This window comes from Notechis scutatus, chromosome 1, assembly GCF_049901735.1.
Source record: "Notechis scutatus isolate UNSWTSFEM ecotype Mainland chromosome 1, rNotScu1.2, whole genome shotgun sequence".
Lineage (NCBI taxonomy): Eukaryota > Metazoa > Chordata > Lepidosauria > Squamata > Elapidae > Notechis > Notechis scutatus.
In genome coordinates this window covers 55,204,360-55,231,491 of record NC_142009.1, presented here as the reverse complement: position 1 = coordinate 55,231,491, position 27,132 = coordinate 55,204,360, and the positions used below count along the sequence as shown (strand labels likewise).

At 37.6% G+C, this 27,132-nt stretch overlaps 1 protein-coding gene across 1 annotated transcript in view; it reads right to left on the bottom strand.

The window, feature by feature from the left end:
• Positions 1 to 27,132, bottom strand: part of DNAH14 (dynein axonemal heavy chain 14) — a 267,453-nt gene that overhangs the window by 85,044 nt on the left and 155,277 nt on the right. The window contains exons 49-57 of the mRNA XM_087957091.1: positions 19,738 to 19,905; positions 14,628 to 14,798; positions 12,898 to 13,065; positions 9,704 to 9,790; positions 9,253 to 9,450; positions 8,749 to 8,910; positions 7,933 to 8,121; positions 6,919 to 7,100; positions 5,410 to 5,518 (exon numbers count right to left, since the gene is read on the bottom strand). Coding sequence (XP_087813217.1) covers positions 5,410 to 5,518; positions 6,919 to 7,100; positions 7,933 to 8,121; positions 8,749 to 8,910; positions 9,253 to 9,450; positions 9,704 to 9,790; positions 12,898 to 13,065; positions 14,628 to 14,798; positions 19,738 to 19,905 — 1,434 coding nt within the window. The remainder of the gene's footprint in view (positions 1 to 5,409; positions 5,519 to 6,918; positions 7,101 to 7,932; positions 8,122 to 8,748; positions 8,911 to 9,252; positions 9,451 to 9,703; positions 9,791 to 12,897; positions 13,066 to 14,627; positions 14,799 to 19,737; positions 19,906 to 27,132) is intronic.

The window sequence follows — 27,132 nt, the reverse complement described above, 5'->3', positions numbered from 1 at the left end:
GGTTCCAGCCGTTGTTCGGTTCTTGTCGGTTCGCCGCCACGTGCTCACTGGTCCCACGTGTCTCAGAATCCCACCTTCATCGCCAGTGATAAATCATGGGTGAGAGAAGTCATGGGAGTCTCCAATCAGTTTAACTCGTTTATTTCGCTATTGCAGAACTGAAAGCGGCAGCTGCGGCAGCTCCTTTTACAGCAGGGCTGCTTGCAGCTACAACCAGTGACGGCTCTTCAAATTCCCGCCGCCATGGACCAACCAATCAGAGGTGAGTATGTAAATATCTAACATATTCTGCATGTTTTATACTGTTGTAAATGTACTCTGTTGAAGCTGCTAATTCACACATACAAATACACATTCTCAGTAGTTTATACTTACAACATACATCCTTGAAAAGGAGATACTCTCTGTTACTACACAAGGTGTGAAGTTAGAATATTTCCAGCCCCTGCCTGTTCTAGTGAACTATGGGTGGTTTCTGTTGAGGTAATTCCCCATTAGGAGAATGAGCGCATACAGGGAGACGTATTTGAGAGTAGTGTTTAAATAATACACACACAGCACACAGATACACTGTACAGTAAATGTAGGTTTTTACTTCCAGAAAGTTTAAGCAAACTTCAAAATAGGCAGTCCAAAGTCTTTCACAGGTTAAATCAGTCAGTTTTCAGTCCAGGGATAATCCAATAACAAGTCCAGTATCAAAAAACAGTTCAGTATCAGACTTACATCAAATCCATGAGTAACAGTCAATTAGAAAAAAATGGCACAACTCTCCAACAGAAGGAAAACAGAGACTGTCAGCCTTCAAGATTTTCTCCCTTTGCTTTGCATCTTTCGGCTGTCATAAGTAACGGGGGGAGGAGGGGGGAATGGTTATCGGAAGTGAGCTGGAGGTGTCACAAACCAGAACTGTATAAGCTGGGATGGGAGGTAGATTCTTGCTTAGGTTTCTATCCTATGCTATGCGCAGCTGCAAGTCTTTATCAAAATATGTCAAGGTCAACGGACAGAGGCCTCATCACCACCTGGAGATGCCCACATGATGATATACACAACTTTTAATTGGATGAGCCAATTGAACTATTGGGGGTGGGAACATTGCCATTACTTTGTATATGTGATTTACATGCCCATTTTCTCAGATTCAGATTTCTTTTGTTGCTACCACGTGATTTCCAGTAAAAGATATCTTTTCTCTGATTAATGGAGTCTAAGTATTTCTTTCTTGGATTTTGAATGGAGCACCAGCTGACATTATTCTGAATCTCCACATTACCAGCCCACCCAGAGAATTAATAAATTTTCTTCCGAGGGGGTCTGAACACAATGTCAAATCCAGCCAGTGACCAAGAAGACCTGGGAGCGACTGGAGGATAAGATTCTCTGCTGTTAGAGGCAGCAGGGGAAGCTGACTTGTTAGCAGAACTAAATCTTGGGGGAAAACCAGCTGTAAAACCCAAATGGTCCCTGGGAGTCGGTTGGAAGGATCCTGAGGAAAAGCCTCCTCCAGGAGTGACCACTACCCGTCGGCGTGGAAGAGAGGAGCCATGGCAGGAGAAGGAAAGAAAGAATTTTCTACTAACTCAAACCATGCATCTTCTAAATGAAGCTATCGGAGAACCTCAAACTGATCAAAGGTATGAGGGAGAGGAGGGGGAGGCAGCCCCAGCCAGAAGAATTAGAGCAGCCACCCCAAAAAAATCATCCTGGGTTAGCACAACAATCAGCAGCAGCCCAGGGCCCCCCAGTGGGGGGAGTAATTGCCAGAAGACGTAGAACTCCAAAGGTGCCTCCGTTGGAAGTAAAATATGGGGGGGGGGGGATGCCAAGGAGTTAGGATTCTTCCCGGCACAAGTCTGGAGCCATATGGAGGAATATGGAGAGGATTTTTCCTCAGAAGCAGCCAAAGTTAGATGAATGGAAAACACAGCTCCAGCTTACCTGGCCGGTTACCCGTAAAGCATTAGATGATGCTCATCAAGCTCATAAAAAATTTGCAGATAAAAAGAGAACTCCACAAAAACCATATCAAGTGGGTGACAAGGTCTTTTTATCTACCAGATATTTGCAGACCACACAAAAGTCAAAAAAGCTTGGACCTAAGTATGTTGGACCTTTCTCAATTGAACAAATTGTGAACCCTGTGGCAGTCCAACTAAAATTACCAAAAACTCTTCGACGGATTCACCCTGTTTTCCAAGTTAGTTTATTAAAACCTGTACATATCTCCAACTTGAGACCAACTCAGGTTGATCCCCCTGTACCATTGCTAATTGAAGGTGAACAACATTTTGAAGTTAAAGAAATTTTGGATTCTCGAAAACGAAGGGGTCGAAGGGGTTGCTTGGAAACATTTTCCTCCTTCCCAGGCTGAGTGGGTGAATGAGAAGGATGTTAGAGCTCCTACACTTATCAAGGCATTTCATACTAAATATCCTGATAAACCCTAAAAATTAGTCTGATGCTGTTATATGTATATTTTCTATTACCTTCTATTTTTATCTTTTTTAGGACTAACGTCTCTTTTCTAGGAGGGCCGAATGTCAGCCTTCAAGATTTTCTCCCTTTGCTTTGCATCTTTCGGCTGTCATAAGTAACGGGGGGAGGGGGGAGTGGTTATCGGAAGTGAGCTGGAGGTGTCACAAAGCAGAACTGTATAAGCTGGGGGTAGATTCTTGCTTAGGTTTCTATCCTATGCTATGCGCAGCTGCAAGTCTTTATCAAAATATGTCAAGGTCAACGGACAGAGGCCTCATCATCACCTGGAGATACCCACACGATGATATGCACAGCTCTTAATTGGATGAGACAATTGAACGATTGGGTGTGGGAACGTTGCCATTACTTTGTATATGTGATTTACGTGCCCATTTTCTCAGATTCAGAATTCTTTTGTTGCTACCACTTGATTTCCAGTAAAAGGTATCTTTTCTCTGATTAATGAAATCTAAGTATTTCTTTCTTGGATTTTGAATGGAGCAGCAGCTGACAGAGACTCACACACTCACTGAGACTCTTTTGAGATGAAGACTAAAACAACCCAGGGGTCTGACTCCATCTTATGGCCATTTGAGAAACCACACCCAATTACAATTTTTTGCATTTTCTTAAATGTTCTAAAATGTCTATCCTGGTTTATATATTTCCAACCCAAATAGCTGTTAGGTGATTTACATTCCTAACATTTTCAGTTTTTATGGATAATTCAGGCTGCAATGGATATTTGTTGTATATTCTAAAATATCAATTGCAACATCTCCTGTCAAAGAAACCATTTGTAGTAAACTTTTCTTTTGAGTTGCCGTTATGAACAGTTATTTTGAATGCGAATCTTCTCAAGGCCTCAACATTTTAACCCGTTTTAAAAATCTTTTTAGTCTTCTGTGTGGTTATTCTGTTGACCACTCAGAATTCCTTCTGGTAGATGGGCAGCTATACAAGTGGCATAATTAAAAAAATAGATGAATAAATAATCTTTTGGTCTGTCTCCCAAGGAGGGGGGAAAGGGGTTAATCTTTTAGTCACATACTTCTACGGCGACAGCCAGGTTTTTACACTATTAAAATTATTTTACTTTTGGAATTTTACCTTTTTATCACCAGAAAAGTGAGGTTGCTATCTTTCTTAAATTTATTTATTTATTTATTTATTTATTTATTTATTTATTTATTTATTTATTTATTATTTGATTTGCCAATTGTTTACAAGATAATAAGTATAAATGTATACATAGTTGTGAATACATGAAATGGGTACATATAAGAAAAATAAAAGAAGAATAAGAGAAACAATAGGACAGGGACGGTAGGCACGTTGGTGCGCTTATGCACGCCCCCTACAGACCTCTTAGGAAAGGAGTTAGGTCAATAGTAGACAGTCTAAGGTTAAAGTTTTTGGGGTTTGGGGAAGAAACCACAGAGTCAGGTAGAGTATTCCAGACATTGACCACTCTATTGCTGAAGTCGTATTTCCTGCAATCAAGTTTGGTGCGGTTAACTTTGAGTTTGTATCTATTGTGTGCTCTTGTGTTGTTATGGTTGAAGCTGAAGTATTCATTGACAGGTGGGACATTGCAATGTATGATTTTATATACCATGCTTAAATCAGACCGAAGACAGCGTAATTCAAGGTTTTCTAGTTCTAGAATTTCAAGTCTGGTGGCATAAGGTATTCTACAACGAGTAGAGGAGTGGAGAACTCTTCTTGTGAAATATTTCTGGACTTTCTCAATTGTGCTAATATCAGATACGTAATGTGGGTTCCAGACTGATGAGCTGTATTCGAGTATTGGTCTAGCAAATGTTTTGTATGCTCTAGTTAGTAGTGTGATATTACCAGAGAAAAAGCTACGAAGGATTAGGTTAACAACTCTTAATGCCTTTTTGGCTATGTAGCTGCAGTGGGCTCTAGCACTTAGATCATTAGAGGTGAGTATTCCAAGGTCCTTTACAGAGCTTGGGTCATCAACAAGATCTTGACTATTCAGCTTGTATTTTATTTTCTGATTTTTTTTGCCAATATGTAAGACAGAGCATTTATTTGTTGAGATTTGAAGTTGCCATTTGTTTGACCATTGTGATACATAGTCAAGATCTTTTTGTAGGGTAGCAGTATTGTCTGTGGTATTGAACAGCTTTACATCATCAGCAAAAAGAACGCAGTTGCTCTTAATATGATCACAGAGGTCATTTATGTAGAGTATGAAGAGAGTTGGTCCTAGAACACTGCCTTGGGGGACACCACTATTGACAGGTACAGAATTTGATAGGACGCTCCCAATTTTGACCATTTGTTGTCTGTTTGCCAGGAATGCTTCTACCCAGTTATGCAGTTGTCCAGAGATACCATAGGATTTTATTTTTAGGAGTAGTTTGTCGTGTACCACTGAATCAAAGGCTTTACAGAAGTCTATGTAGATTGCGTCTATTGCTTTGCCCTGATCGAGTTGTGTCGTCCATATCCACCAAATTATGTGGTTAGGGAGAATTTGCCATGCAAGGCAACTCTTAAATGATAGATGATAGCTGTAGGAATAGATAAGCTAATACAAGCAGGAGGCAGAATCAGTATGTGAAGACCATGAGGCCCTCTGGGAGAAGATATTTGAAATTTCCAGCCTTCTATATTATGAAATCAGGTATTCCACTACATAGTATTATCATAAAAGGATTCCGAATGTTATTTCTTTTACACCAACTTAAGTTCCTTTAGTCTTTTTTTCTTTCTTTCTTCTGAAATATCTAATGCGCCATAAACTGAGTTCACATAATAGTTATACTATTGTAAGTTTTATAAACAATTATACCAGTGTCAATTAATTTTATAAATTCTAACATCTTACTTGAGATCTGATAGGAAATTATTCAATATTTTTAGGGTGTGGGAAGAACACTTATGAATTAAATATACCTTTGATTTTGACTCTATCTGAGGTCCAAGGACAAGCAATTCATCTTGCATATCTGCAATCTGTGAAGTTCCATCCAAGATTTTTGTCAAACCAGAATGATAGCAAGCTCTAAAATAAAAACATAAGAGTTAAAATCTACTTATACCAAGGCCAGATAGTCACATAGTATATTAATTCACTATGTATTCAAAATAAACAGTGATTCATGTGGGGTGGGGGGGGTGGGGGGTGCAGTTATATATTTATGTAGACATATACTTTCTCTTGAGAACAGGCAACAGAATTTCATTTTTAATATGGACCAGTATGCTCACAGTTAAAAAAAATACGTCTTATCTTTTTTATTTAGTTTATCAAGCATGTATGAGAAAACAAGTATAAGGATGAACATAACATATAAACATATAAGTATAAACTGGTATAAGTATATACATAATAAATGAGTACAAATAAATGGGAACAGTAGGACAGGGACAATAGGCATGCTGGTGCGCTTATGCACGCCTCCTTACAGACCTCTTAGGAATGGAGTGAGGTCCATGGTAGACAGTTTAAGGTCAAAGTTTTAGGGGTTTGAGGCTGTAACAACAGAGTCAGGTAGTGAGTTCCAGGCATTGACCACTCTGTTGCTGAAGTTGTATTTTCTGCAATTGAGTTTGGAGTGGTTTACTTTGAGTTTGTATCTATTGTCTGCCCGTGTGTTATTGTGGTTGAAGCTGAAGTAGTCACTGACAGGTAGGATGTTGAAGCAGACAATTTTGTGTACTAAGCTTAGGTCAGACTGTAGGCAACATAGTTCTAAGTTGTTTAGGTTCAAAATTTCAAGCCTGGTGACATAAGGTATTCTATTGCAAGCTGAGGAGTGGAGTACTTATTATTTGTAAACTTCAAATAAATAAATAAAATAAATACTGGACTCGCTCTTATCTTATCTTACCTTACCTTACCTTTCCTATCCTATCTGTTCAATCCCTAAACAAACTACCTTATATTAAATGCTAAGTGCATAGAAGACTTTCAGTAAAGCTACACATGCCAACTTTATAAAGTCTATCATGAAAAAACTATGGTAAGCACTGTGCCCAGAATTGTAAATATCTTATATATGTTTTATAGATAATTTATAAAACGTTTTATTGATATTAAGTCCATTGCTTCTATGATATTTTACAGAATAACTCCTCAACAATCTTATACACTAACCAGAGATGAATGTATAAAATATACATTAACCAAAGGATGAATGGCACAGTAATCAAATCACCCTAATATTCACCCTATCATGAATCTGTTGGCAGTGAAATGCTCAAATTTGCCATGGAAAAATTCTCCTCTTCCAGGAAGAGTGTATTAACCCACCCAGTGATTGCAACTGACTTTCAACAAAATTGCTGCTATGTTTTGGGATTGTTAAACATTTTAATCCACCTGAAACATTTTTATAAAATAGTATTCTTTCTGAAACTTTTCTGTGGTGCTGTTTTACATACACATACAACTATATTTACCTTTCACTCAGCATTTTCTCTTTTGTGGTCCTCAACATTGTGGAAAAAGTATTTATAAACTGCAAGTAACTTTTGGGAGTGATGTAATAGTGTCTTTTAGTTTCCTTCAAGTATTTCTCAATTATTATAGATACATTCTTGTGAATATTAACAATCATAGGGATAAGAGTATCTTTTACATTCTGTAAAGACAAATGAAAAGACCACATATTTTATACAATGTACATTTCAATTTGAGAGTTGAAATTTATTATAATGTACTCAGTAATTTCTTATTCATGCTCATCAGTTTGTATTGGTTCTCTCTTCTTTGTTGTTCCTTTTCTTCCCTCCACACGGGAAGGTGAGGCTGCTGAGTGTAAAAGTTCTAATTCCTTGGTGATGAGATTTACCTGTGATGCTTGTGTTCTCCTCTTTGGTGTAAACTTACATTTTAGAAATATTTTGAGATTGCCAGGTTTTTGTTTTTTTGCATACCATCAACATTCATTCAGTTAAATGCATCTGTTCTAAAATTATGAATTGTTACAATTTACAGTAATAGCCACAGCCTTATTTGATGAGGTAGAGTACATTTTTCAGCAGAGAAATGAAATTCCTATAGAAGATGGTTTTGCAAATTACCCGCTAACAGGTATAGCTGAAGATGGAATGAGAATTAATCTATACTTAATCACAGTAGCTTTCTGCTGCTATCACTACCTTCCAGCCAGCCAAATCCAGACAAGGAGCAGATGAGCCAAATTGTGTAGGTTTTGTATAATGGTGATTTGGTAATTTGTGCTTGCTCAGAGCAAAGCAGTGGTTGTATCTGGCATTTTGTTTTCCCGAACATTTTCCATGAGCCCTAGAACCCCACTTAGTTATGATTGCCGAAACTCATTGCAATGTTTTCCCACAGCCTTTAAAATGAGTTATCACAATTCACGAACAGCTTCAGTCGATCAACCAGAGTTCATAAATGAGAATAACTTATTATAGATTTTATTTTGATAAAATACATTCATATCATACCTCATTTCTAAATGTCTCACTTTGGCTAAAATAACTTTTTGCTACGTGGCAAAGGGCCTCTTCAGGCCAATTTTCGTACCAGTCTACTGTACAGCAATTCACAATGGCAGGATATATCTGTAAATACTGACGGAAAACCAGTCCTGTAGGATTTATTGTCAAAACTATATGAAGGTTGTGGCGTACTCTCTAGAAAAAAAAAATACTGTGTAAAAACTCGAGTAAGATAATTATTTCTTTGAAAATTATCATTTATTAGACTGTAATTGTACATACTTGCAAAAATAATTTTCATTGAAATAAGAATTGCATTGCAAATTATAAAGTGATAGTAGATATTTAAATATTTGCCCCCAAATTCAAAAGACAGGTTGTTTCTCTTTACGAGCCACTTTGTTCAATTATGCAAGTAACATGGATTCAGGCAATTCATTAATTCAGTTTCCAACACAGAGAGATATCAGTTAGTACTCATAAAGGTGAGATATAATGATCATTTTTAACTTGGGTTTCTTTCAGACCAGATGATACAAAACCATCCTTGGTGGTGATAATTAAAATTTCTATCATTCATTAAATCAGATTTCTTACTCTGCCTTCATAAGCACAATGGGCAACAGTCAAAAAGACAATGATGTCTTCAAAGCTATAAATAACAGCTTGTCACATTCCTGGCTTAATTTATCTATTAATAATAGGACAATTAAATTCAATGAGCACAACTCTGGATCCTGCTGTTTAATGTAGAACTCAAGCTGGAATGGGTACAGCAATTTCACTGAGAGAGCACATTGATCACAGGAAACTAGTATATACCTGTAAGAAGAAAGAATACATATCATCCAATTTGTTGGATTCCTTAGCCATTTCAGAAATTGATGTAAGTGATTCAATAATGTTATTCAACTCATCCTTCTCAAATAGGTGGGGCACTTGTCCTGATTTCAGAATACAACTTAGGACTTCCACAAATGATTCCTAAGAAAAATAATACCAATTAATTATCTCCATAACTTTGGGTTGTAGCAATCTAGATTTTGTCATTTTGACAAAATGATGTTTTTTTACAGACACTTTTAATGGAGCTCCAGCTATAAAGTTATTTTGTGTTAACTGTTTAATAGTTCCTATTCTAATAATTTATTAGGAGACTGGTGAAAATGCAGTCAGCTCCCAATCATCCTTTAACCTCTGATAACAATCCAGATATATTAAGATTAAGAAAGAAGCAAGAAACAGAGATGAAAAATTTTAACGAGTGTTTAATTAACATGATACAAATTTAATATGTATATTAATTTATATTCTGTGTAGGCTTACTTGAATTATATCTGAATCTGTAATGAGAAGAATGGTCCTCTTGCCTTCTGCTCCAGCTTGTTTATAGACTTTTTTAATATCCTCTTGAAAATGTGCAAAGGTGTAACTATAGGAAGTAGATAACCTATAGATACTGCATTCAGATATATAACTGGCTAAGGATGCACAGGTTGCTTTTCCATTGCCATTCCATCCAATCTGTTAATAAATATTAAAAATGTTAGATAAACATCAGGTAAAAAAATGACTTACTAAAGCAAATCTTCATTTATTAAAATGTTTAAATAATTTTTAGAATGCAGGATAATAATAATAATTATGGCTTAGTGATAGGTGTTTTAATGGCATATGGTGTTTAAAATTTACCTTGATTTAAGATGTGCTACTTTTAAATAGAGACACATCATTGACATTTTATATAACATGTCCAATTAAAAATAAAGTTTCTTACCAGTGTCATATGACCACATTGTTGTCGAAAAACCCTTGCAGCTCTAATTACATGCTGTATTGCTTCTTTGAAAAATACCATACTGATCTAAGAAAAGAGAAAGCAAAAATGTAGGGATTAGGGCAGGGGTGTCAAACTTGCATCATCACAGTGGTATCACATGACATATCGGGACTTTTTCCCCCTTCACTAAACTGGGCAGGGATGTGGCCAGTGTGTGATGCATCCGGCCCGCGGGCTGCGAGTTTGACAGCCTTGGAATATGGGGAAACCTCCTTCCAAAATGCCTTTCAGACATGAAAGAGTTAAAGGAAAAGCAAAATCTAACGTTTTTATCTGGGGATCTGGCATAAACAGAGTGGGAAAACTAATGCTAAAGGGACATTCAGGACCAAGACTATTTCTCTCTCGGGTAAGCTTTTCAAACAGAGAACAGCTAGCTCATTTTAATTGTTTTTTCTCTCATATGAGTAGCTGGAACATTTTCTGGATTGGTTCAAAACCTGATAATCTCATTTCCCAGAGATCTGTAATTGGTGATCTAGAAAAGTTTTGGTCACATACAAATTGTGCAAGCTTGATGTGAGTTAGAATTTTTGTATTATTTCATGCATGTGTGTTGTTTGCCTTTCTCATTCTTGGTCATGTGCTTTTTTATCTATATTCTTGGGTAGCAAAACATCCTGAGATAAACTGAGATAAACTTTGCAGACTCAATTGGTATTTTCTCTTAGCTTTCCTTTCTTTTGGGGGTTTCCAACTGCTATTTGGTTCCTTAACCTAATAATATATACCAAAGCCGTCCATTTCTAATTGAATCAATCCTCTCATTCTGACAAATATTATATACCCCAGCAACCTGTTTAAGCAACAGAAAAATTAAGTCAGAAGTCATAGGTTTGCCTCTTTCTGTTCTCAAATAAACTAGTGAGAAAGAAGGCTCTCCCCCAAGAGTTGTGTCAAGGCACAGGAAATTGTGGTTGGAAGATATAGAAACCCCATCATATGCATATTTATTATTGTGCATATTTAACTGCGCTTCATAACAAAAACTGCAAAAAATCTGAGGAGCTTAAAAAAGTAAGCCATAGAATAAGAAAACAAAAACAACTACATCTACAATAAATATAGCCCAAAATGGAACAATCATCCCGTCAAACAAACAAAATAAAATAGAGAAAACTAAATACACATTGTTATTATATCTATCAATGAGAACTCTCTGGAAGAGTTGTGTTTTCATCAGCTTTTCAGCTTCCAGACAAGGCTAATATTGAAAAGACCAATCTTATTTCCAGAGTAGGTGGCTCTGAAGAATTGGCATCATAACTAAAAAAAAGTATTTCCTGACTTCAGCCAGCCGAACGTCATGAAAATGGGATCCTACCAATACCTTTCCAAAAAGTATTGCCTCAGATGACCCTGAGGCAACCCTGGTTGGAGCAGGCAATTTGGTTGCAAAGCCAGATAGGATTTTATACGACATAGCAGTTTGCAGTGGCCCATATTGACTGACAGTGTCACCATTAGCATATTATACATCTATTGTGGGCCTTGCACTGATTATCAGTAACTTTCTGTATGCCTTTTAAAATCTTATCTAGCTTAGCAATCAAGCTGCCTGCTCCAACCAGGTGATCTTCAAATGCTTTTCATATAGAACATATTGCAGAAGTGCAACCAAGTGGCAATAAAGATATGAGCCACTGTACCCAAGTCCTCCTATTCCAGGTAAGGTGGCAACTGAGGTACTAGACATAGCTGAGCAAAGGTCCTTTCAGCCCGTCTTCAACTGCACTTCCAGCAACAGCTGTGATGGTCCTTAAGTCAAGCACCTGCTCCTTTAGGACAGTACCACTCCCCACATCCCTTGAGAGATAATACTAGAACTGATGAACACACTGGTGAACAAACAGCATCTCCATTTTGTTTGGGTTCAATTTTGCTAATTTATCTTTCAGGTATATATGACATTTCAATCATAAATTGATTCTAAGCAGCAACCAACCAAGTTTTTTTTTTTTTTGAAAACAATTTTTATTGATTTTCTAGAAACAAACAAGACAAACAAAACATTAAAACATCAACTCTCTTATGTACGTACAGTGTGTCGGTTGGTTCATCAGTTTTGTGCATTCATTTCGTAGTCTCAATTACAGTTATGTTACATAACAACTCATATTGTCAATCCAAACTTATATATCCTAATATCACTATTAATAAATCATTTGACTATACTTTTAATCATTCATGCTTTATGAGATAACAATACTTTAAACAGTTTATTCAATAACAAATCATATAATCATACCAAATCTATCCTAAAAACACTTTATAGATATAATGTCAAATAACATAGGCAAAAGAAAAAATAAAAGTATTCCTTGCTATCTAACTTTCTAAATATTCTATTATCGTATTTTGTCATCTAGCCACTGATAAAAAAGATCCCAAATTTCATAAAATTGTTTATCCTCTTGCTCTCTAATTTCAAATGTCAATCTACTCATCTCAGCACATTCCAATATTTTCTTAATAATTTCTTCCTGTGGTGGTATTTTCTCATTCTTCCAGTTTCTAGCAAATACAATCCTAGCCGCTGTTAACACATTTACAATCAAATATTTCAAATCTTTACTATATGTATCTGGTAAGATTCCCAATAAAAAGAACTCCGGTTTCAAATCTATACGTTTCTTTGTCATTTTTTCCAACCACATGCAAATTTTAATCCAACCAACCAAGTTTTAACTTATTTCATCACATCCAGAACTTTACAGCCTTGACACGGCACAAAGCTTCAATATCATCTCCAGAACACACCAACAGAGTTAAAAAATCAAGCGGAGTGTTATCTGTATATTGATGATCCTGAACTAACAGATGGAAGAAACTACTTATTAATTATCAATTCTGAATTATTCATTCTAATTTTCCTTGTTATGCCATCTTTCTTGAATATAGCTGGGACTTGCAGTTTGAATTATGATAAACCTATGTAACATTTTTTATTTAACTACAGTACTTAGCTGTTCAGATACAACTATGTCCTGCTATTTGGGCATAGGGAAAACTAGAGGAAATCAAGAATTTTTATGAGGGACATCTACCACCTAAGATACATGTATACAGTATTGGCTCACATCACATAGTAATCACAATACATCAATATTAAACAGAATTTCAAAAATTACCTCTGACTCTTTTGTTTGCATTCTCACATAATATTCTTCCAGTGTCAAAAGAAGAACCTTCTGGCTAGTGACATTTCTGTATATTCTCTTATCTAAAGGTACAGTGTAATCTAGAAAATCTACAAATATAGGAGACTCCTCCATCAACTTCTCCTTTTTCCAGGAAATCTACAGGAATAATTTTGTAATTTGAAATCTTTATTAGGATAATGATCTTTCTTAGACAAAGTAAAAAATTCACTATGTATCTGCATTTTGAAATGTATAGATTAGTAAATAGGTTAATACAAATTCTCAAATACAAATTCTTTTATCTACAGGTATGGTGGAATCTAGAAAATCTAGAATAATTTTCTAATTTAAAATCTTTATTAGGACAAAGATCTTTCTTAGACAAACTAAAAAAGTCACAATGGATCTGCACTTTGAGATGTATATATGCATGTATGTATGTGTATTCTGATTTACAGAGGAATTATGGAGTCTATCATCTGTAACTCTATAACTGTCTGGTTTGGTTCTGCAACCCAACAGGACAGACAAAGACTTCAGAGGATAATTAGGACTGCAGAAAAAACAATTACTACCCACCTGCCTTCAATTGAGAACCTGTATACTGCACGAGTCAAAAAGAAGGCTGTGGAAATATTTACAGACCCCTCACATCCCGGACATAAACTGTTTCAACTCCTTCCCTCAAAATGATGCTATAGAGCACTGCACACCAGAACAACTAGACACAAGAACAGTTTTCCCCCGAAAGCCATCACTCTGCTAAACAAATAATTTCCTCAACACTGTTCAACTATTTACAAAAAGTACACTAGTATTACTGTTAATCTTCTCACCACTCCTTATCACCCATCCCCTCCTACTTGACTGTTTCGTAGTATGATTTGATTGTTGATTGTACCCTATGACTATCATTAAGTGTTGTACGTTATGATTCTTGATTCTTAATGAATGTACCTTTTCTTTATGTATACTGAGAGTATTTACACCAAGACAAATTCCTTGTGTGTCCAATCACACTTGGCCAATAAAGTATTCTATTCTATTCTATTTATATCCCACCGTGACAAGGAGAGCCACTAGAATATATTAAAAAAATCCTTTTTCCAAGAGTTTCTCCAAGAGCCCCTCTTTGTCCAATCCTGTCCAACAGATTGGTTATGCTGAAGATCTGATCAGCCAAAGAGTATCAGGCTTAAGATGGACTTTTTGCTATAGCCCCTGCCTTATGGAAAATTCTCCCCTTGGAGATTAGAATGGCCCTAACCTGTTGGTTTTTCACAAAAATTTAAAAACTTGAGTATGAATCTGTTCTGGGACTTGGAATGTATTAAGGACTCAGCTACTTGACTTTACTATTAGTTGATTAATCATCATGGCTGCTGTTTGTACTTATTTTGTGGGTGTTTTTATTGTTTTAATATTTTTAATTGTTTTAAATTTTTTGTAATACCTTTAGAGAAAAAATAATGTTGAAGTGGTTATGAATGTTCAGATACAAAATGACACTAGAAACCTGGCAGGTTTTAGAGGATAAACTGGACATACTGCCTCATGGAAAGGCAGAGAAAGAGCATACAAATATATATCAGATCATGTTGGCATCATTAATAACTAATCAATTTTGTGTACTGAACTTGAAACATTCTATGTTTATGATAAAGAAATCCTCACAAAACGTATATATGTATCATACCTATAATTATATCTGTACTTACTTTAAAATAATTGTTGAGCTCATTTGAAAGAAATTGATAAAATGTCTCCTTCTCTGCTAGATCAACCAGACGATCATGGAAAATTCGGGTAGATTCATGCATAAACAATAATGCTGTTGTTTCTTTTGAGACAATAACTGACTTGTTGGCTTGAAGTAGTCCTTCAAGTACCTACAGTATTGATTTTAACAGTAACTTTTTGAATTGAAACTATGTTCACATTACTATTGAAGTTACGAAAATGTTCATGCTACCTTCTGAACTGATTTCATCTTTATCATGCTAACCCATGGTTGCTTTAGGTATTTTACAATGGTGCTTAATAGCCCTGAAGGGTGGGATATCTATTTCAGATAATAACAATAAAAAAACAATGATTTCCATTTTAGATGACAGAATTATCCTTCAAAAGAAATTTCATTCCACAGGTATTGATAATATAAATCTTCAACATACCAACATATTCGGAATAAATCTTAATGGCAGCAACACTTTTTTAATTTTTATTTTATTTATTTATTTTGATTTGTCAATTGTTTACAAAATAATAGGTATAAGTAAAAACTAAGTTATGAATACATGGATACATATAAGAAAAATAAAAAATAAAAGAAACAATAAGACAGGGATGGTAGGCACGTTGGTGCGCTTATACACACCCCCTACAGACCTCTTAGGAAAGGGGTGAGGTCAATAGTAGACAGTCTAAGGTTAAAGTTTCCTAAGAGGTCTGTAGGGGGCATGCATAAGTGCACCAACGTGCCTATCGTCCCTGTCATATTGTTTCTTTTTTATTCGTATCCATTTCATGTATTCATAACCATGCTTATACTTATATCTGTTATCTAATACTTGCTTGACAAATAAAATAAATAAATAAATAAATTTTAAATTAAAGGGAAAGCAGTGCAACACTGCTACCTACTGGGGGAAAATTGAAAATATATGTGAAAAGGAGAAAGGAATACCAGCCTTGAGACCAGAAAGATTACTAAATAAGATATAATTATCTACAGTGATAGAAGGTTACACTGAGGACTTGTATTAGAAAAAGTGTAATCCTTGGACACTAAAAGAAACAGAAGATACAAAGAAACAGAAACCAGAACTCCTTTCAATTAATTGCTTATTATTTTCTTTTTTTTCCTGTGTAAACTGTTTGGATAGAGTGGCAGATTGCACTGTGGAAGACAGTAACGAGAAATAGTGAGACTGTACATTGAGAGGCGGTGACAGAAGAGTTTTGCAGCTGGATTTTAATTATTCCTTCCTAGTCGATATTTGTGAAAGGTTTTTCTTTTTTCACTCCTTATTTTTAATTTTTTTCCTTTTTTCCTTTTTCCTTTCCTATGGATATTGACTTATTTTTTAATTTGGACTGCACTATTCTTTCTTCTTTTTATTGGTAGAATTAATTTTTGGACTTAATTTTTTTTCTTCTTTCTTTTTTAATGTTTCCTTTTTGGGGGGGGCTCTCCCATTTTTACTGAGCTCTCTTGGTGATTTCTTTTTTTTTTATATCTTCTCAGATTGCAGTATTATTACTAGGGAATATATTGGATTAAAGTATAGAAGAACCTGAAGAAAGTTTCTTTTGTTTGGGGAAAGATCTTGTGGACTATAAATTGATAAGAGAAAATTAGTCAAAAATTTCAAGATGAAAAAAACAGTGACATCTGCACTATCCTCAGCCTCATCTTCTGCGGCATCCAGTCCTAGATGGCAGAATTCTCTTGACTTGATTATTCAACAAGGAAAGGCAGTGACAATGCAGGCGGAAATTAAAGCAATACTTCAAACAATGCAAGATCAAATGGCAAAAATGGATGACAAAATAGGGAAAGTGGATGAAAAAGTAGGGAAGATGGAAGGAAAAGTAGATAATGTAGAAGGGGAAATAGAGAATATCCAACAAAGGATGATGGAATGAGGAATGAATGGGGAAAATGGAAGAAAAAACTTCTATAATAGAACAAAGAGTAGGAGAAATGGATTTCAGATTATCAAGATCTGACCAAACTAAAGAAAAGAAAATTATAATGTTGGAGATGGACAAGGCTGACTATTATCTAAGATTCCAAAATGTAGAAGAAAAAAACTAGAACTTAGCAGACATAATGACAGATTTACTTGCAGCAGCCAGAGAAGAGACAAAAGAGAAAATGATATATGATGTGGATGAAATCTTCAGAGTTCAGACCAGATACGGAATGAAAAATAAGCTACCAGATAAGTGCATATTAGATTTACAAAGAAGGCCATAAGAACAGAGATATTAAAGGCGGTGAAAGATGAACCATTGAAATATAAAGTAAAGGAGATAACAGTGTTGAAACAAATACCAAGAAGTGTAAGAGATCTGAGAAGAGAATATCAGTTTTTGACAAAATGCTTGATTAAAAGAGAAATTAATTTTAGATGGCTGATACCAGAGGGAATAATGGTGACTTGATGAGAGCAAAGACACAGACTAGATACCATTGAGAAAGCAGAACTATTTTATGACCAATACATCAGAGAATATGAAGGTGAAAAGAGAAGATGGGAGAAATAAAACTGCAAGAAGAAACTGCAGAGAGGGAGGAGAGAAAACAAAGAGAAGAAGAAAAAATGCAGGAAGAGAGAACAACCAGGGAAGAAGAGAAACCAAGAGAGCAAAGAGAGATGAGAGTGACAAGGGCAACTAGAGCATACCACAAATAAGACCATGGATGAAGAAATTAAGTTAATGATGATTAATATAAATGGATTAAATTTGGCAATCAAAAGGAAAAGAATATTTAATAAATTAGAGAAACTAAAATTGGATATAATTTGTTTGCAAGAAGTGCATATTAAGAAACAATATGAGAAAGTATTAGACCACCCTAAGATTGGAAGACTATACACTACATTGGCACAACAAAGCAAAAGAGGAATAACATTATATATAAAAGACAGTATAAAAACAGAATTAATTTACCAAGACAATGAAGGGAGAGTACTGATAGTTGAAATATTGATGAACTATAAATGGACATTACTAGTGGCTATTTATGCCCCAAATGAAAGACAAGTTGAATTTTATGACAAATTACATAAAAAATAACAGAACTGGAATATGAACATATTTGTGTTATTGGAGATTACAATACAATAGTAGATAGTAGAAAAAGGACTATAAAACACAAAAGTCAAAAAGAATCGAAAAATACTATCTAAGGCATTTTTTAAAATGGCAGAAGAATTAGCAGTTCAAGAAGCATGGAGAGAAAGATATCCAGAAAAGCAATAATATACATTTTATTCAAATAGACATTTATCTTGGTCCAGAATAGATATGATATGGGCAACAACAGAGATAATTGCTATTATACAAGACATAAGCATTGAAACAAATATATGGGCAGATCATAATACAATTAAAGTAATATGGAAAAGACAAAAGAAGAGGTCAAGATGAACAATGAACAATCTAATACTGAGAGAAAAAGAATATATTGAATATACTGTATGAAAAAGGAATTAAAAAATTTCTTCGAACAAAATAAGAAAGAAGAAACCTCATTACAAAATGTGTGGGATACAGCTAAAGCTTATATAAGAGGACCAACAATAACATATACTCGAAAGAGAAATTGAAAGAAAAGACAAGCACAAAAATGTTAGAAGAAGAATATAAAAAACTGGAAGCAGAATTACAAAAAAATCTGCAAAAAAGAAATTCAAAATAAAATGACTGACAAAACATAAAATGGAAATAATAGATAAAGAAGAACTAGCACAAAAAATAAAATATACTAAACAAAACTTTTCTGAAAATGCAAATAAGCCAGGAAGATAGTTGGCGTATAAACTGAAAAAAGAGAAAGAAAAGAAAAGGATATCTCAACTCATGGATGATAAAGGGAACTTGTGTTATAGAAATGAAGATAAGAAAGAAATAATACATAAATATTATAGAGAATTATATAAAGAAGAACAAGTGGAAAAGGAGAAATAAAGGAATATCTAAAGAAGATGGAACTACCTAAAGTGTCAGAAGAAATTAAAATTATGTTGGAAGGAAAAATTACAATGATGAAATTAATGGAAGCATTTAAAAGATAAAATAATGGAAAAGCACTAGGGAACCGTGGAAGCTACAGAGGCGGCTCCCCTACCCAAGAAGTGGCTGAAATGCTGCCGGTGGAGCAATGTGAAGGGAAAGCAACAGCGACGGAGGAAGCAGCAGTGGCGGGCGCCGAAGGTCTCTCAATTTAAAGTGCCCTGCCGAGGTCGACATCTACACCGCCACCGCCCGTCTGCTGACCCGGCCTGCAACCAGCACCATACCCGGGTCTGCAGCAAAGGTGCTTGGTGGGGGTAGGGAGCCCTTCACACTCTGGCATGATCGGCCATTAGGAGTGGCTGGTGGTGAGGCGTGGCTGCCCACAGGGCGCTCCTAACAGCAAGTTCCCCCCTGCCCTCCTCCCCAATTTCTCATGTTTAAAAATAGGCCTAAAATTGGGGGGAGGGGCTTAATTTCATTTTATGCCTAGAAAACATGCAGGGTCTTCCTATTGGGGGGGGGGGATTTTGTTGTAGAAACACGGTATATACTAGTAAACATTATTTGTTTATATAGTATTGTTTATGTATATGTTTTATTGAGTATGATGACAGAGGGTTCATAGCAGGAAAAGTAAAAGGAAGCAGAGCCAATAAAGAAAAGAGGAGTTTGTAGTTGTTCAGTAAAATGAATAAACCTGGCTTAAAATCCTCCTTCCTTCTTCACATTATGACAGTTTTGATCATAACCTATTTATGTACTTCTTTTAAGCAACCTTTCTATTTAAAAGTCTTTTTCCTTTCCTATTCTCTAACTTATGGAATACAAATAGTCTTTTTTAGTGATTATTCGAGAATAATGATTGAAAAGTAATCTTATGACCAATCCTTGCATTTACAACGTTCTTTGATCTGTAAAGCAAAGGAGGGGTAAAATAAGATCATAAGCATAGTCACTATTTCACTTAGCAACTGCATCTGTTAATAACTGATTTGCAGGTCCCAAATGTTATCACCAAATGAGGCTACCTATACTTCACTGATTAACCATTAACCAATTGAAAAATCAAGAAACACAAACCTTAAAAAGATCTCGTAGATTAAATATATAATGGCATTTAGCAGGTGTTGGAAGCATTTTGTGAAGCATTCTATAGTACAGTGCAATAGAGCAGCATGTTAAATTATCTGTACACTTCTGAACTTCAACCAAGAATCTGTTGATGTAAAAGTATGTTCCCAGACGTACCTATAAAAATATTTCATACATTTAAGACAATTGTAAAATATTTTCCATTTATTATAATTTAATAATAAAGATGCTAAGTTATGTACAGTACATTACTTTAAAGAAACTGTTGTTACCATAGTTATATTACACTACATTATTTTAGATATTTTCAAAATGAATTGTAAGCATTTTACATAATGTAATAAAACAGGCTTTATGGAAACAGCACTGTGTAACAAACTGTCTAAATGTACACTTAAAAAAGTATTTGAGAGCATTCAAGCAATCATAATTATCTATCTAGATGCAGTATCAATTTCTCTGCAGGATTATACTGGACAACCCATGACCCATAGAGTCATTGTTTCAGAGATATTTCCTGACTATATTCCTCAATGCCTTCAACAATGGCAGAACTTCTAATGTTTTGCCCTCATTGGACAACTTTCACCCAGTCTCTAACCTTTCCTTTTGGGGGAAGGTTGTTGAGAGGGTGGTTGGTATGCAGCTTCAATGGACCCTGTATGAAGCAGAATATCTGGACCCTTTTCAGTCTTGGTTCAGGGTACAGCACTGAGATAGTATTTGCTTATGTGTGCTAATCAGGGGTGGGATTCAGCCAGTTCGGGCAAACCAGATGTTACATTTACATCTGGTTCACCGAACCAGTAATTGAACCAACTGGCTGGCCCTACCCCTCCCCTTCCAGGAGTCTCCACGTGGCCCATTTTGGATGCAGGTAATTGCAGGGTCTGCGCAGAAGCTCTGGGAGGATGAAAAATGGCCCTCCTGAAAGTTCCAGAAGGGGCCTGTTTCTGGCTTCCAGAGGGTCTCTGGAGCCCAGGGGAGTCCATTTTCATCCTCCCAGAAGCCAGAGGGAAGCCTCCGGACTCTGGGAAAGGCAAAAAATGGCCCTCCCAGAAGTTCCGGTAGGCCACACCCACCCAGCAACTGGGCAGATAACCAGTTGTTGGGATTTTTGAATCCCACCCTTGGTGCTAATGATCTTTGGTGGGCTAATATGGGGGTTGTACAACTGTCCTGGATCTCTCAGTGGCTTTTGATATTGACATACTATCCTTGAAGATTGGCTCTGGGAGTTGAAAGGCATGGTTTTGTGGTGGTTCTCCTCCTTTCTCCATGGTCAGTTGGTGAGGAGACTGAGGAGAGATCGAGTCCTAGGCCACTGTAAAGTTATGTGCCTCAGAGCACTGGTCTCTCCCTTTTCCTCTTTAATATGTATATATATGAAACCACTGATAAAGTCACTATATGTATGTATGTATGTATGTATGTATGTATATGTATATGTATATGTATATGTATATGTATATGTATATGTATATGTATATGTATATGTATGTGTATATATATATATATATATATATATATATATATATATATATATATATATATATATATATATATATATATATATATATATATATATATGTTTTCTGAGGTTCTCATGGTATTTGTATGTGGATCTTTGGTTATTTGGGTTTTCTCCCGCGTAAGATTCAAAGTATCTAGGCAACGTTTCGGCGAGGTCCCACTCGCCATCTTCAGGCTGGTGCTTTGGCTTAGTGCCAGTGCAAGCAATGTGTGACCGGAGCTGCCATCTCTCTCTATATACAAGTGGTGGGGGATGGTGTGCTGGGCTGGTTGGCTGTGCTGCAGCCTCTTGATTGGTTGATGGAGTTGATGTTGCTATAATGGGCTGTGTAATGGCCTTTTGTTGTAGAGATATCCTGGATCTTGTGCTGTCATCTCCTGGGTCGTTAGCCTCTTGTGTTTTAACGGCTTGGGTAATGGGTTGTGTGATGGGCTTGTGAGTTCTTTTGTTGTGGTATCCTGGGTCTTGCGTTGTAATCTCCTGGGTCGTTTGTGTTTTGATCTCTTTTCGATTAGCCTCCTGTGTAGTAACAGCTTGGGTAATGGGTTGTGTGATGACCTTGTGAGATTTATTGCTGTGGTATCCTTGGTCTTGTGCTGTGATATCCTGGGTCATTTGCTGTGTTGTGACTTCTTGAGTTCTTGAGGTGTAATTTCTTGAGTTTTCTGATGTGATGTCCTGAGCGGGTGGCTGTGATGTAGCATTTTGGGTTTTTAATATGGCTTTGAGTTTGGGGTCTGGGTCTGTGTTCGTTTGGCTTGAGTTCGTGGTCGTGCCACATCTTCATGGTGGGGTCAGTTCGCTTCATGTATGGTTCAGAGGAGTTTGAAGTGGGTAGTGATGCCGCTGCAGTGCGGCTTCTGGTCTGTGGTCGTGTCTCATCTTCTGTGTGGGTGTGAGTCTGATTTTTACGTGGAAGTGTGGTGGTGGCATCTTGTGTGGCCCTCATGGGTGTGGGTCTGGTGTCATTTATCATGTTGGGTACTCGTCTGTTCATGAGGGCGGGTTTCCAAATGGCTGGTAAGCGGGAGGTGTCATCTCTTTTATTCATGCTGTGTGGGCGTTTTTCTATCTCTATGGCTTCTCTGATTATTCTGCTGCTGTGGTGTTCAGTTTTGGCGATAGTTCTGGTATTTTTAAAGTCAATCTCATGTCCTGTGGCTTTGAGGTGTTGGACCAGGGAAGAGGTTGGTTCTTCTTTTTGATTGAGTTCTTATGTTCTTCAAGCGTGCACTTATTCTTCTGTTAGTTTGTCCAATGTATGTGATGAGGCAGGCAGTGCAGGGGATTTCATATACTCCTTGGTTTTCTAACTCGATTTTGTCTTTAGGGTTTCTTAGGATGGTGGATATTTTTCTGTTTGTGCAGAATGCTGTTTTAATGTTGTGTTTTTGGAGGATCTTGCTGATTTTGTCTGTAGTGCCTTTTATATATGGGAGGAGGGCTTTGCCGTTCTCTTGTTCTCTGTCTTGGATTTTGGTTGGGGTTTCTTTTTGGATTAGGTGGGTGATCTTCTTTCTTTGAAATCCATTGGCTGTTAGTACGTTGGTGAGAGTGTTTAGTTCGGTTTTTAGGTGTTGTTCATCAGCTAAGCATTTTGTTCTGGAGATGAGTGTCTCAGCTACGGAATTGATCTGTGCTGGGTGGTGGTGTGAGAGTGCGTGTAGATAGCGGTTTTTGGTAGATGGTGTGTCCTAGGGAGCCATTGGGTTTTTTGTATACCAAGACATCTAGGAAGGGAAGTTGATTGTTAGCTTCTGTTTCCATGGTGAATTGTATTTTGGGGTGTAGGCTGTTGAGGTGTGTGAGGAAGTTGTTCAGTTTTTCTTTCCCGTGTGGCCAGATTATGAAGGTGTCATCTACGTATCTGAGCCAGAGTTTGGGTTTGTGATCATATTTTTCTAGAGCTTGTGTTTCAAAGTGTTCCATGTAGAGGTTTGCGATGACAGGTGAGAGGGGTGATCCCATGGGTGCTCCTTCTATTTGTTTGTATTTTTGTCCATTGTAGGTGAAGTATGTATTGGATAGACAGTGGTTGGTCAGATCTAGGATGTGCTTGGGGGTTGTATTTGTTTTGGATGGCTGTCAAGGCTTCTTTTATTGGCACTTGGGTGAAGAGGGATATGACATCGAAGCTAACGAGTAGGTCGCTGGGTTGTAAGTTTTGTTTCTTTATGATCTCGATGAACTGGAATGAGTTTCTTACATGTGAGTTGATGGATTCTGCATAGGGCTGTAGTTGTTTGGCGAGAAATTTGGCTAGGTTTTGTAGAGGTGAGCCTATAGAGCTGACTATTGGTCTAAGTGGAGTTCCTTCTTTGTGTATCTTGGGGAGACCATAAAGCTTAGGGCATCTGGATGATTTCTCTCTGGGTATGATTCTTTGCTGGATTTCTTCACTGATGGGGAGGCTTTTATTTTGGATCTGGTGGTTTTTTCTAGGTAGGTGGTGGGGTCTGTCTTTAGGGGTTTGTATGTGGGGTCTAGGAGTAGGTTGGTTAACTTGGTTTGGTAGTCAGATGTGTTCATAACCACTGTCGCGTTGCCCTTGTCTGCTGGTAGGATTATTATGCTAGTGTCTTCTTTCAGGTTACGTAGTGCAGGTTGTTCTTCTTTGGATAAGTTGCTTTTGGGTGGTTTGCTAGTGCAGAGGATGTTGGTGATTTCGAGTCTGATTCTATTAGCCTCATCAGGGTTGGTTTTGGTCAGGCTGGTTTCAACTCCGCATATGATGGTTTCTGTGGGGATGTGTTTGGGAGCAACAGCAAAGTTGAATCCTTTTGAAAGGACCTTGGTTTCGGCTTCGGTGAGGATCTTGTCTGAGATGTTGTGTACTGTTTGTTTCATGTGTGGCTGTGAGGGGGGGGAGTTGGTTTCTGGCATTGTTGTAGTTTTCTGAGTTTGTTGGTGTGTGTGTCTGTCTTGAGGGTGGTCTGTGTTTCGGCTCTCCAGACACCGAGTTGTTTGGATTTGTCCCAAAGTAAGGGGTGAATCTTGTTGCTGAGTCTGAGGTGAAGTGTAAGAAGATCTTTGTTGATTTGGTCTAGGAGAAATCTTTTTGTGTGAAGTTCATTTCTAATTAGGGCCAATTCTGTTCTTTTTAGGATGCGTTTGGTGGCTGCTGTGTTGGTGTGGAATTTCAATTGGAAGCTTGTGGGAATTAAATTTTGATCTCAGCAGTTGCATAGGAATGCGAGGTCACATAAAATGGAAGCTCTTTGGACTTCAAGTTTTTCATAAGTCCTGGTCAGATGGTGGGTTTCCTCCCGTAGAGGTGCAATATTTGTTTTCTGAGGTTCTCGCGGGTATTTGTATGTGGATCTTTGGTTATTCGGGTTTCTCCCGCGTAAGATTCAAAGTATCTAGGCAACGTTTCGGCGAGGTCCCACTCGCCATCTTCAGGCTGGTGCTTTCGGCTTAGTGCCAGTGCAAGCAGTGTGTGACCGGAGCTGCCATCTCTCTCTATACAAGTGGTGGGGGATGGTGTGCTGGGCTGGTTGGCTGTGCTGCAGCCTCTTGATTGGTTGATGGAGTTGATGTTGCTATAATGGGCTGTGTAATGGCCTTTTGTTGTAGAGATATTCTGGATCTTGTGCTGTCATCTCCTGGGTCGTTAGCCTCTTGTGTTTTAACGGCTTGGGTAATGGGTTGTGTGATGGGCTTGTGAGTTCTTTTGTTGTGGTATCCTGGGTCTTGCGTTGTAATCTCCTGGGTCGTTTGTGTTTTGATCTCTTTTCGATTAGCCTCCTGTGTAGTAACAGCTTGGGTAATGGGTTGTGTGATGACCTTGTGAGATTTATTGCTGTGGTATCCTTGGTCTTGTGCTGTGATATCCTGGGTCATTTGCTGTGTTGTGACTTCTTGAGTTCTTGAGGTGTAATTTCTTGAGTTTTCTGATGTGATGTCCTGAGCGGGTGGCTGTGATGTAGCATTTTGGGTTTTTAATATGGCTTTGAGTTTGGGGTCTGGGTCTGTGTTCGTTTGGCTAGTGACGCTGCAGTTCTGTGGTCGTGTCTCATCTTCTTGGGTGTGAGTCCACATCTTCATGGTGGGGGTCAGTGGCTGGTAAGCGGAGGTGTCTTTATTCATGCTGGCGTTTCATCTCATGTATGGTTCAGAGGAGTTTGTCAATCATGTCCGTGGCTTTGGGTGTTGGACCAGGAAGAGGTTGGTTCTTCTTTTTGATTGAGTTCTTATGTTCTTCAACGCGTGCACTTATTCTTCTGTTAGTTTGTCCAATGTATGTGGTGAGGCAGGCAGTGCAGGGATTTCATATACTCCTTGGTTTTCTAACCTCGATTTTGTCTTTAGGGTTTCTTAGGATGGTGGATATTTTTCTGTTTGTGCAGAATGCTGTTTTAATGTTGTGTTTTTGGAGGATCTTGCTGATTTTGTCTGTAGTGCCTTTTATATATGGGAGGAGGGCTTTGCTGTTCTCTTGTTCTCTGTCTTGGATTTTGGTTGGGGTTTCTTTTTGGATTAGGTGGGTGATCTTCTTTCTTTGACATCCATTGGCTGTTAGTACGTTGGTGAGAGTGTTTAGTTCGGTTTTTAGGTGTTGTTCATCAGCTAAGCATTTTGTTCTGGAGATGAGTGTCTCAGCTACGGAATTGATCTGTGCTGGGTGGTGGTGTGAGAGTGCGTGTAGATAGCGGTTTGTATGTGTTTTCTTTTGGTAGATGGTGTGTCCTAGGGAGCCATTGGGTTTTTGTATACCAAGACATCTAGGAAGGGAAGTTGATTGTTAGCTTCTGTTTCCATGGTGAATTGTATTTTGGGGTGTAGGCTGTTGAGGTGTGTGAGGAAGTTGTTCAGTTTTTCTTTCCCGTGTGGCCAGATTATGAAGGTGTCATCTACGTATCTGAGCCAGAGTTTGGGTTTGTGATCATATTTTTCTAGAGCTTGTGTTTCAAAGTGTTCCATGTAGAGGTTTGCGATGACAGGTGAGAGGGTGATCCCATGGGTGCTCCTTCTATTTGTTTGTATTTTTGTCCATTGTAGGTGAAGTATGTATTGGATAGACAGTGGTTGGTCAGATCTAGGATGTGCTTGGGGGTTGTATTTGTTTTGGATGGCTGTCAAGGCTTCTTTTATTGGCACTTGGGTGAAGAGGATATGACATCGAAGCTAACTAGTAGGTCGCTGGGTTGTAAGCGCATCACTACCCACTTCAAACTCCTCTGAACCATACATGAAGCGAACTGACCCCCACCATGAAGATGTGGCACGACCACGAACTCGAAGCCAAACGAACACAGACCCAGACCCCAAACTCAAAGCCATATTAAAACCCAAATGCTACATCACAGCCACCCGCTCAGGACATCACATCAGAAAACTCAAGAAATTACACCTCAAGAACTCAAGAAGTCACAACACAGCAAATGACCCAGGATATCACAGCACAAGACCAAGGATACCACAGCAATAAATCTCACAAGGTCATCACACAACCCATTACCCAAGCTGTTACTACACAGGAGGCTAATCGAAAAGAGATCAAAACACAAACGACCCAGGAGATTACAACGCAAGACCCAGGATACCACAACAAAGAACTCACAAGCCCATCACACAACCCATTACCCAAGCCGTTAAAACACAAGAGGCTAACGACCCAGGAGATGACAGCACAAGATCCAGGATATCTCTACAACAAAGGCCTACAAGCCCATTATAGCAACATCAACTCCATCAACCAATCAAGAGGCTGCAGAAGCCACAGCCAGCACACCATCCCCACCACTTGTATAGAGAGATGGGCGCCGGCACACACTGTCACTGGCACTAAGCCAGCACCAGCCTGAAGAACTAGATTTGCTGGGAAAGAAAACATATATATATATATA